The 12,693-nt window shown below is 43.3% G+C and overlaps 1 protein-coding gene across 4 annotated transcripts in view; it reads right to left on the bottom strand.

Moving 5' to 3' along the window:
- The window catches only part of ZNF341 (zinc finger protein 341), a 58,129-nt gene that overhangs the window by 27,654 nt on the left and 17,782 nt on the right, over nt 1-12,693 (bottom strand). For all 4 annotated transcript variants that reach the window (XM_046679328.1, XM_046679329.1, XM_046679327.1 and 1 more), the window contains 2 exons: nt 11,257-11,450; nt 9,601-9,791 (listed from right to left, as the gene is read on the bottom strand). In XM_046679328.1, the coding sequence (XP_046535284.1) occupies nt 9,601-9,791; nt 11,257-11,450 (385 nt within the window). The remainder of the gene's footprint in view (nt 1-9,600; nt 9,792-11,256; nt 11,451-12,693) is intronic.

The raw sequence follows: 12,693 nt of genomic DNA, 5'->3' as shown, positions 1-12,693 counted from the left end.
ACTGTCTGGCTTTGCTGGCTATTAACTGCAGCGAAGACACTCCAGAAAAGCTATCGGCCGAAAGCCGAAAAGATCCGGGTCTTAAAGGGCCCAGGCACAAACTCACTCATTGCAGCAACCTAAAATCACCAGAGAGAAGGCTGACTGTCCTTTGGTGAAACGAGACTCACCTGGTGGGCTCTGGGGGCATCTTGGTGAGAGAAGGATCCTCTCTGGAGACAGAGACATTGGTGGGGGCCCTTGTTCTGAGCTGGTCCAGGCGTGCTGATATGGACACAGGTGGGGGCCATTGAGGTGCGTCCCTTGGGCTGTTAGCCCAGGGGTCTGCCACACCCAGTAGAGCACAGATTTAATCCAGTTCAGCCAAGGCAGGCAACCCGCCCTAGGGACTGGCCCCACCTAACAGCAAGCCCTCAGGCTACTTTTCAGCCTGCATTGACTGAGTGCCTTGATCCTCTACAGGCAGGCAAAGGTGTCTGCCTCTGTGGGGCAGGGCTTGTGTGAGGACCTGGTGAACTGTGGGGGGCATTGGGGCAGAGGAGGGGGCCTCTGCAGTGTGGCAGTAGGGTACGCTCCATGGGGTTCAGAAATGTGCACGGATCAGGACCGTGCTGACAGTGTATGTGGTCCAGAGCGGGGTGAGGCTTAGCAGCAGCAGAAGACTTCCATTTCACAAATAGCCATAAAAAGGATCAGCCCCACCTTCCAAAGCCTGAAACAACTGAGTGCCTCCAAGCCAAGGGCTAGCCCTACTCAGCTGCACTCCTAAGAGAACTGACATCAGCCTTGTTGGCCTCAGGCCTATCACAACTGTACGCCCCTGAGCCTAGCAACCAGCTACACTGGGTACCAACCCAATTAAGAGGACAATTGCAATAAGAGTGTGCTAATAGGCGGGACCAAGTTGGCAGAGTGAGTGGTCTTCTTTGTCTCTCCCCCATCGAATCTGCAACTAATTGGACATTCACTGATCAACAAAGGATATCCAGATAGCATCTCAAGACGCCTAAGAGTCTCATGCTACTATACATCGGAAGGCAGATGGACTTCCGGGTGGGAGGAGGTGGAAATAGGTGAAAACTCTCCGACCCCCGACCCCCAACCCCGAGACAGCCTAGTTCCTGCAGGAGGCTCTCTTCCAGCGGACTCCCCCATAGCATCGCCACACACCAAGGGTGGGAGTGTGCACTCACCAGCAGAGCGACAGTGGAAACAGGTGACAACAGCCCTACTCAAGCCTCCCATGATTACACCTAAGCCCAGGGGGAATCCCCACGGTCCCGGACCCACCAGCAGGGAAGGCCTCTGCTCACCATTAGCAGGGATGCCAGCCCAGAATCCAGAACAAAGGGAAGCTCCCAGCGGGTGGATTCCCTGGCACTGCACCAGACCACTAGCTGCTGCTGGGCTCACGGTGTCCGGCACACGGGTTGGTGCAGGGGGTACCCAGACTTCCCATGGATGTGCTTGGGACTGGGTGGAGCTCCAACACCCGGCTCTGCGGCCCAGGGGGACGCTCCAGGGTCCCGCACCCCCCAGCAGGGAGGGCCTCTGCTCGCCATTGGCAGGGAGGCCCTGCCCAGCATTCGGAACACCACCAAGCTCCCTAGAGCAGAATTCCCCACAAGGCAGCACCTTACAAGCCACCGCCAGGCCCACGGACTCTGGCTGTGTCCCAGACAAGGCAAGGGGCTCCCAGAGATCCCGTGACAGTGGAGTGGGGCAGACTGGAGCTCTGGTGAAACGGCTACGTAGCCCGGGGGGAACTCCAGGTTCCTACGGCAGCCTCAGCGAAAGCCTCTGCACAGCACTAGTGGAGAGGTCCCGACTGGCAATCACAAGGCGGGAAGGCCCTGGGGCAAAAGTAGCACAGCTAGGTGAGCTAACGACAGACTGCAGAAGATACCCATAGCTCTGCTGGGACCTATAGTGGACAAGTGTGAGCTGGTGGGCTCTGTTAGGGACAAAGTGGCGATTACAGGTGATCCTGCTCCTGGCTGCTGGGAAAGCCCACAACAATGCTGCAGACCACAAGGAGGGAGTGCGTCTAAGTGGGCACCAGCAGCCTGAGGCCCCCTTGCGATTGCCCCCACAACAGACGAGGGACCCCACAGGACCACTGTGATGACGAGGAGGGGTCCAGGCCCAGTCAGTAACAGCTGACAGGGTTCCTGGTTGATGCAGTCTAAACAGCTGCCCTCCCCGCCAACACCAGTCACAACAAGTGGAAGCAGCGACTAAACTCTATCTCTATGCAGAGGCACAAATCCATGCCATCAAGCAGTATGAAAAAATATATTAAATCTCCAGAACAGAAGGAAAATGATAAGCATCCAGAAAACAATCCCAAAGACAAGGAAATCTATAACCTAAATGACAATGATTTCAAAACTGCCACTATTAAAAAACTCAATGAGTTAAAAGAGAATTCAGATAGACAACTCACTGAGTTCAGGAGCTATGTCACAAAAGAGCTTGACACTATAAAGAAGAACCAATTAGAAATACGGGAGATGAAGAACACGGGAAATACGGGAGATTAAGAAAAATCTGGACTCTCTGAACAGTAGGGTCGATAACATGGAGGACAGAATTAGCAATTTGGAGGATAGGAATATAGAAATGCTGCAGGCAGAGGAGGAGAGAGAACTAAGACTAAAAAGAAATGAAGAAACTCTCCGAGAATTATCCGACTCAATTAGGAGATGCAACATAAGGATTATAGGTATACCAGAGGGAGAAGAGAAGGAGAAGGGGGCAGAAGGCCTGTTCAAAGAAATAATAGCTGAGAACTTTCCAAACTTGGGAAGAGAGATGGAACTTCATGTGACAGAAGCCAATACATCTCCAAACTTTATTAACGCAAGAAGACCAACCCCAAGGCGTATAGTAGTGAAACTAGCAAAAGTCAACGACAAAGAGAAAATACTAAGGGCAGCCAGGCAGAAGAAAATAACTTACAAAGGAAACCCCATAAGGCTATCAGCAGATTTCTCAGGAGAGACCTTACAGGCTAGAAGAGATTGGAATGAAATATTCAAAACTCTGAAGGACAAAAACCTGCAGCCAAGAATACTCTACCCAGTGAAAATATCCTTCAAATACAATGGAGAAATAAAAACTTTCCCAGATAAACAAAAGTTAAGGGAGTTCATCGCCACAAAACCTCCTCTTCAAGCAATGCTCAGGAAGAACCTCATTCCTGAAAAATCAAAAAAAGCAAAGGGGTTACAAAATCCACAACAAAGGAGATAAGCAGAAGGACAATAACACAAAGTAACAGATCTCCATCAGGACAAAATGCAAAAGAACCGGAAAACAAATGATAAAATGGCAACAGTAGGCCCCCACGTTTCAATAAACACTCTAAATGTGAATGGATTGAACTCTCCAATCAAAAGGCACAGAGTGGCAGGATGGATCAAACAACAAGATCCAACAATATGCTGCCTCCAGGAAACACACCTCAGCCCCAAAGACAAACACAGACTCAAAGTGAAGGGATGGAAGACAATACTCCAAGCTAATAATGAACAAAAGAAAGCAGGTGTTGCCATAGTTATATCAGACAAAGTAGACTTCAAAGCAAAACAGATAAAGAAAGACAAAGAGGGGCAGTATATAATGATAAAAGGGACACTCCACCAAGATGACACAACAGTTATAACTATATACGCACCTAACACAGGAGCACCAAAATTCGTAAAGAAACTATTAACAAAACTAAAAGGAGACATCAACAGCAATACAATAATAGTAGGGGACCTCAACACCTCATTAATACCAATGGCCAGATCATCCAGATAGAGAATCAACAAGGAAATTATAGAATTAAATGAAAAATTAGATCAGATGGACCTAATAGATATATATAGGACACTTCATCCAAAAACAGCACATTACACATTCTTCTCAAGCACGCATGGAACATTCCCAAGGATAGACCATATCTTGGGAAACAAAGCAAGCATCAATAAGTTCAAGAGGGTTGAAATAATATCAAGCATCTTTTCTGATCACAATGCTATGAAACTAGAAATCAACTACAAGAATAAAACTGGGAAAGGGCCAAAAATGTGGAGACTAAACAACATGCTACTGAACAAACAATGGATTATTGAAGAAATTAAAGAAGAAATCAAACATTATCTGGAGACAAATGAAAATGAAAACACACCATACCAAATGATTTGGGATGCAGCAAAAGCAGTCCTAAGAGGGAAATTCATTGCAATACAGGCTCACCTCAATAAGCAAGAAAAATCTTACATAAACAACCTCAAACGACACCTAACGGAATTAGAAAAAGAAGAACAAACAAAGCCCAAAGTCAGCAGAAGGAGAGAAATAATAAAAATTAGAGAAGAAATAAATGATATTGAAACAAAAAAGACAGTAGAAAGGATCAATGAAACAAAGAGTTGGTTCTTCAAAAAAATTAACAAAATCGACAAACCCTTAGCCAGACTCACTGAAAAAAAAAAGAGAGAAGTCTCAAATAAATAAAATTAGATACGAGAGAGGAGAAATCACAACAGATACCAAAGAAATACAAAGGATCATAAGAGAATACTATGAAAAACTATATGCCAACAAATTGAACAACCTAGAAGAAATGGATAAATTCCTAGACTCGTACAACCTACCCAAACTGAATCAGGAAGAAATAGAGAATCTGAATAGACCAATCACAAGTAAAGAAATAGAAACAGTAACCAAAAACCTCCCCAAAAATAAGAGTCCAGGACCAGACGGCTTGTCTGGAGAATTCTACCAAACATTCAAAGAAGATTTAATACCTATCCTTCTCAAACTATTCCAGAAAATAGAGGAAGATGGAACACTCCCTAATACATTCTATGAAGCCAACATCACCCTGATCCCCAAACCTGACAAGGACAACACAAAGAAGGAAAACTACAGGCCAATATCACTGATGAACATAGATGCAAAAATCCTCAACAAAATTTTGGCAAACCAAATACAGCAATATATCAAAAAGATTATACACCATGATCAAGTGGGATTTATACCAGGGACACAGGGATGGTTCAACATCCGCAAGTCAATCAACGTGATTCACTACATTAACAAAATGAGAAACAAAAACCATATGATCATCTCAATAGATGCAGAGAAAGCACTCCACAAGATCCAACATCCATTTATGATAAAAACCCTCAATAAAATAGGTATAGAAGGAAAGTACCTCAACATAATAAAGGCCATATATGACAAACCCACAGCCAACATCATACTCAAAGAGGAAAAACTGAAAGCCATCCCTCTGAGAACAGGAACAAGACAAGGGTGTCCACTTTCACCACTGTTATTCAACATAGTACTGGAGGTTTTGGCCAGAGCAATTCGGCAGGAAAAAGAAATAAAAGGAATCCAAATAGGCAACGAAGAAGTAAAACTCTCGCTGTTTGCAGATGACATGATCTTATATATAGAAAACCCCAAAGAATCCACAGAAAAACTATTAGAAACAATCAACAACTACAGCAAAGTTGCAGGGTATAAAATCAACATACATAAATCAGTAGCATTTCTATATGCTAACAACGAACTAACAGAAAAAGATCTCAAGAACTGAATCCCATTCACGATCGCAACAAAAAGAATAAAATACCTTGGGATAAATTTAACCAAGGAAGTGAAAGATCTATACAATGAAAACTACAAGACCTTCTTGAAAGAAATTGACGATGACATAAAGAGATGGAAAGACATTCCATGCACATGGATTGGAAGAAGAAACATAGTTAAAATGTCCATACTACCTAAAGCAAGCTACAGATTCAACGCTATCCCAACCAGAATTCCAATGTCATTCTTTACAGAAATTGAACAAAGAATCCTAAAATTCATATGGGGCAACAAAAGACCCCGAATTGCTAAAGCAATCCTGAGAAAGAACAAAGCTGGAGGCATCACAATCCCTGACTTCAAAACATACTACAAAGCTACAGTAATCAAAACAGCATGGTACTGGTACAAAAACAGATGCACAGATCAATGGAACAGAACTGAAAGCCCAGAAATAAAACCACACATCTATGGACAGCTAATCTTTGACAAAGGAGCTGAGGGCCTACAATGGAGGAAAGAAGGTCTCTTCAAGAAATGGTGTTGGGAAAACTGGACAGCCAAATGTAAAAGAATGAAAATCAACCATTCTTTTGCACCATTTACTAAAATAAACTCAAAATGGATTAAAGATCTAAAGATTAGGCCTGAAACAATAAGTCTTCTAGAAGAGACTATCGGCAGTACACTCTTTGACATCAACTTCAAAAGAATCTTTTCGGACACTATAACCCCTCACATGAGGGAAACAATAGAAAGAATAAACAAATGGGACCTCAGCAGATTAAAGAGCTTCTTCAAGGCAAGGGAAAACAGGATTGAAACAAAAAAAACAGCCCACTAATTGGGAAAAAATATTCAAAAGTTATTTATCCAACAAAGGGTTAATCTCCATAATATACAAAGAACTCACACAACTCAACAATAAAAAATCAAACAACCCAATTACAAAATTGGCAGGGGACATGAACAGACATTTCTCCAAAGAAGATATACGGATGGCCAATAGACACATGAAAAGATGCTCATCATCACTAATCATCAGGGAAATGCAAATCAAAACTACACTAAGATATCACCTTACACCTGTTAGAATGGCAAAAATATCCAAAACCAAGAGTGACAAATGTTGGACACGCTGTGGAGAAAAGGGAACGCTCATACACTGTTGGTGGGAATACAAACTGGTGCAGCCACTATGGAAAACGGTATGGAGATTCCTCAAAAAGTTAAGAATAGAAATACCTATGACCCAGCCATCCCACTACTGGGTATCCTAAGAACCTGAAATCAGCAATTCCAAAAGTTCCATGCAACCCTATGTTCATCGCAGCATTATTCACAATAGCCAAGTCATGGAACCAACCTAAGTGCCCAGCAACTGATGATTGGATAAAGAAGATGTGGTATATATATACAATGGAATACTACTCAGCCATAAAAAAGGACAAAGTCATCCCATTCACAACAACATGGATAGACCTTGAGGGTATTATGTTGGGTGAAATAAGCCAGACAGAGAAAGACGAACTCTGTATGACTCCACTCATAGGTGGTAGTTAACATATGGACAAAGAGAACTGATCGGTGGTTGCCAGGGGAAAGGGGGGTGGGGGGAGGGCACTAGGGGTGAAGTGGTGTACCTACAACATGACTAATAATGATGTACAACTGTAATTTCACAAGGATGTTGACTTTCATAACCTTAATAAAAAAAAAGCTAAAAACAAAAAAAATAGCAACATGAGAAAATGCTCAGAATATAAAATTAGGTTAAAAAATAAAAAGCACAGGGGCTAGCCTGATGGCCTAGTGGTTAAGTTTGGCATGCTCTGCTTCAGTGGCCCGGGTTTGGTTCCCAGGCACAGACCTACACCACTTGTAAGTGGCCATGCTGCAATGGTGACCCACATACAAAATAGAGGAACAGTGGCACAGATGTTAGCTCAGAGCAAATCTTCCTCAGCAAAGGGGAAAAAAAAAGCAAAAATCTCAAAAAATAATTTATGCTGAATGAAAAAAGCCAATCTCAAAAGGACACATACTGAATGATTCCATTTATACAACATTTTCAAAATGACAAACTTATTAAAATGGAGAACAGATTAGTGGTTTCCAGAGGCTAAGTATGTTGGGGAGAAGGAGGGTGGGTGTGACTAACAAGGAGCAGCATCAGGGACCATGATTGCAGTGGTGGCTATACAAATCCACACAGGTGATAAAATGACATAAAATTACATATACCCCTTATACCAGTGTCAGTTTCCTGGTTTTGCTCTTGAGCTTTAGTTACATTGGATGTAACCATTGAGGGAAACTGATCGAAGGGTATAAGGAACTTCTCTGTACTATCTTTGCAACTTCCTGTGAATCTCTAATTCTTTCAAAATAAAAATTTAAGATTTTTTTTTTAAAGATTTTTATTTTTCCTTTTTCTCCCCAAAGACCCCCAGTACATAGTTGTGTATTTTTTCTTTTAGCTGTGGGTCCTTCTAGTTGTGGCATGTGGGATACCGCCTCAGCATGGCTTGATGAGCGGTGCCATGTCTGTGCCCAGGATTCAAACTGGCAAAATCCTGGGCCGCCAAAGCAGAACACGTGAACTTAACCACCAGGCCACAGGGCGGGCCCCCTTCAAAATAAAAATTTAATAAAAAAGCTATCTAAAAAAAAAATCACAATTCAAAATTATGTGTGTATATGGATCCCAATTATAATTTAAATAAAAACACAGAAACTCCACAAACTCCACAAAAAAAGTAGTGGATTTTGTGCTGCATTCTTGGGAGGACATATCGCAAGATGGTTGATAACTGGGGTTTGGTGTCAAACAAACGTGGCTTTGAACCCTGACTCAGTCACTTACTAGCAGTGTGACTCTGGATGGGTCATTTCACCCTCCTGAGCCTCAGTTTCTTCCTCTGGATACACTGACAATGCCTATCTCTAAGGCTGTTATGAGGATTAAGTAAAATATTGAATGTAAAGCATTGAGCAGGGTGCCTGGCATATAATAAACAGTAAAAGTTAACCTACACATTCTTTAGACTTTTCTAAATTTTCTAATTCTATATTGGGTACACGATACTTTTACAAGGAGAAAAAAAATAACAAATAAAAGTTATTGTAAAAAATAAAGACTGGAATAGAGTTACCATATAACCCAGCAATTCCACTTCTAGGTTTATACCCAAGAGAACTGAAAACACATGTTCCTACAAAAACTTGTATACAAATGTCCATAATAGCATTATTCACAAGAGCCAAAAAAGAGAAACAACCCAAATGTCCATTAAGTGATGAAAGGATAAACAAAATGTGGTATATCCATACAATGGAATACTACTCTGCCATAAAAAGGAATAAAGTACTGATACATGCTACAACATAGATGAACCCTAAAAACATTATATCAAAAGGCCACATACTATATGATGCCATTTATATTAAATATCCAGTATAAGCAAATCCATAGGGACAGAAAATACATGAGTGGTTACCAGGGACTAGGGGTGGGGGTGGTGGGGTTGCTAATGGGTACAGGGTTTCTTTTTAGGGTGATGAAAATGTTCTGGAATTAGTGGTGATGGCTGCACAACCTTACGAGTAAAACCACTGAGATGTACAATTTAAAAAGGGTGAATTTTATGGTATGTGAATTATGCCTCAATTAAAAAAAAGACTGTAGTCCTAAATCCCCATAGGTAGGTTTTTCGACATCAGATCTTCACAGGCTATTAAGAATTTTTTCCTGTGTCTGATTCCTTCATTATACGAGCCTTGAGAGGTGGGCTTCCTCCCCCAGGCTAGCACCATAATGGCCCAGTAAGCTTGCCCCACCCAGGCAGAATAAAGGGGGAAGGTTGGCCCATCCCAGGTGGTTAGATGGTAGCTCAGAGCAACTGAAGCCCGCTCCTGTCCTTTCTAGGCTGTGTTTAAGACCCCAGGAGCAGCCAAGGCTCCTGACTAGGGTAGTTGTGGTCCCCTCACTGCTCGCCCCTCACCTACCTGCTCGTTCTTATGCTGGGTCATGTGGGACTTGAGCTGGAAGTAGGTGCTGAACTTGCTTGGGCAGAACTGGCACAGGTAGGAGCTATCGATGAGGACCACCTGCTTGGCCTCCAGCTTGGCCCCCTCATCCTCATCTACCGTGGGCAAGGCCTGGGGCTGCGGGGCGCTCGACAGGGGCTGGCCCAACCCTGTGGAGAAAGTCAGGGAGGAAAGTCAGTGAGAAGGACAGAGGAAGAGTCAGGACAGAGAGCCATGCCATTCAGGAAGGATTCAGAGCACCTTCTGCGGGCTCTGCTGCATCTGCCCCCCACCTGGCACGTGCTTGGTGTTGGACACTGTACTCAAGATACCGCACTCACGTTCAGCTGGGGTGCACTGATTCAGCCATTCCAGGCGCTAAAACACGGAAATCCTTACACTCCAACTGATGAATAGCTATTGCCTCAAGTCTCCCCTCTCTGACCTTCCCCTCGGACACTCTAGATCTTTCCACAGTTGTTAAAAAATCCTGAACACTGGTCCTAGCTGTACCCATCATGCCTCCCCAGCTCTTTGTTCTAATTACAATCATTTGTTTAGTTGTTCTCCCCTCACATGCCCTGAGGACAGGGGCCTGGCACACAGTAGGCCTCCATAAATATTTGCTAAATGGTTGAAGCCTTGTGCTATACACTGCAGGAGTTTCGAAAGAAATGGAAGAAATGGATCCTTCTCCAAGGAACTCACAAGAACTCAGAGGGCACACACAGAATGGCTAAACACACGAGAGGACTGGTTCCAACAGGAACTAGTATAAAACAGGCCAGATGTCGGTTGTGCAGCAAAATATCCCCTTCATTAGCTGGTGTGTGACAGGCATTTCTCACCCATGGGGCCCCCCAGGAAGGCCCAGCCCTCCACTGTCCAATACAGCGGCCACAAGCCACATGTGGTGACCAAGAACTTGAAATATGGCCAGTCCAAATCCAGATGTACTATAACTATCAAGACAACCTGGATTTCAGAAACTTAGCATAAAAAAAGAATGTAAAATATCTCAATAATTTCTTCATATTACGTTAAAATTATAATATTAATATATTGGGTGAAATATTTGATTAATATCAGTTTCACTCTTTTTTTTGCTGTTTTCATGTAGCTATTAGAAAATCTGAAATTGTATATGTTGCTCCTATTATGTCTTTGTTGGACAGCACGGCTCTAGACCTAGAGGTCCTCAACCCTCAAGCGGGAGAGCACTTAAACCAGTTAAATCATTAGCTCAGGGGCAAGCGATGGCTCAGATGACAATCCTACAAACTACAAAGGGCTTTGGAGACCATCTGCCCACAGAGCCAAATAGGTTTTTCTGATCAACCGACAACGAGTGCCTAGAGTGATATACTGGAAATAGATTTTGAGGTGAGATCCAAGCTCAGCAAAAAAGAGAGGTGATTGATTATCAACGTCTGTCATGGGTATAGTATTAGAGTAATGTCACGCTTATTGTATGTTTGTCATTTCTCCTTTCATCTTATGCCCCATTTTATAGATAAAGTAAACTGAAGCCCAGAGAGGTCAAGGAAATTGCCCAAGATCACACGGTTAGCAAGAAAACCTGCGAACCTGCAGAGAAGAGGTGTGGAGACAGTGACGTGTCCTACTTTTACCCACCTGTGCTTTCCTCGTCCTCCTGCCTGCTGGGGTTCAGGGCCATGACCTGTACAGTCACAGAGTTGCGAGAGACGGTGCCACCACTGCGCCCCGGAGGCCACACCTTGTGGGTCTGCATATGTTTCTTGACGTTAGACTTCTGGGCAAAGGCACGGCCACATGCAATGCACTGGAAGGGCTTCTCACCAGTGTGGCTGTGGGAAACAAGGCTTGTCAGCACCCTGGTGTAGGATCGGAGACGTGGCCTTAGCCTAGGAGCTCATGGCCACCAGGAAGTCCCAGACAGAGCATCCAGATGCTGCTGGCCACCATTCTGACACCATAAGGACAAGCCCTCTTGCTGAGGCAGGCAGGCCAGAGAGAAAAAGACCCTGTGCCCTTGGTGACATTAATAAGCTGCTGAATCAACCAGTCCTGGAGCTGACCTTATCTATGGCCACCTCACACTGTGAGACGAAACATTTCCTAATTGTTTGAGCCCATTTAAATAGGGATTTCTGTTATTTGAGGGAAAAAACATCTTAGCTGTGGCAGCACAGTACTTGTACCATTATTTAATATTTTCCTTCAAGTCAATTCTATGTTTTGAAACTTAAAATATTTTAAAATGAAGCTTCTTATTGTTATTACATACGGAAAATCACTTGTCATAAATATAAAGCAACCAAAAAACACAATAATTTATAAAACAATAGTATTAAGATCTAGAGCTACGACCCACAACTAAAAATACACAACTATGTACTGGGGGGCTTTGGGGAGAAAAAGGAAAAATTGTAAAAATCTTAAAAAAGAAAAAGATCTAGAGCTGCACTGTCTAATAAGGTAGACACAGGCCACATGAACTATTTAAGTCTAAATTCACTAAAATAAAATAAAATTAAAAACTCAGCTTCTCAATCAGGCTAGCCACATTTCACATGCTCAGTAACCATATATGATTAATGGCTACCCTACTGGACAATGCCATTTGGGGCATTTCCATCTTTGCAGAAAGTTCCATTTGACAGCATTAGTGTAGACCAAAGGTTCTCAAGTGAGATCGATTTTGCCCTCTAGGGGACATTTGGCAATGTCTGGAGACATTTTTGGTTGTCACAGCTGAGGGATGAGGGTGCTACTGGCATGCCATAGCTAGAGGTCAGGGATGCTGCTAACGTTCTAGCAGGCAGAGGTCAGCCCCCGCAGAAGGGAATAATGTGACCTGAAACGTCAACAGTGCCAAGGCTGAGAAACCCCGGTCTAGAGAAAAGCTGCTGTCTGCTGCGGTTAGAATCTGAAGCTTTCTTGCTCTCTCTCTCTCTTTCTCAAAAAAGATGAGCACACACGTGAGAGGTGTTAAGACAGACTAGCACCAAAATGAGGCTTTCTCTCTGACTCTCCAAGGACTGAAAGAAACTGAAGAGAATAATGTTCTCACTCTGTCTTTCAGAACTT

Source organism: Equus quagga, chromosome 12 (assembly GCF_021613505.1).
Source record: "Equus quagga isolate Etosha38 chromosome 12, UCLA_HA_Equagga_1.0, whole genome shotgun sequence".
Taxonomy (NCBI): domain Eukaryota; kingdom Metazoa; phylum Chordata; class Mammalia; order Perissodactyla; family Equidae; genus Equus; species Equus quagga.
This window is presented reverse-complemented; position numbering and strand designations above follow the sequence as displayed.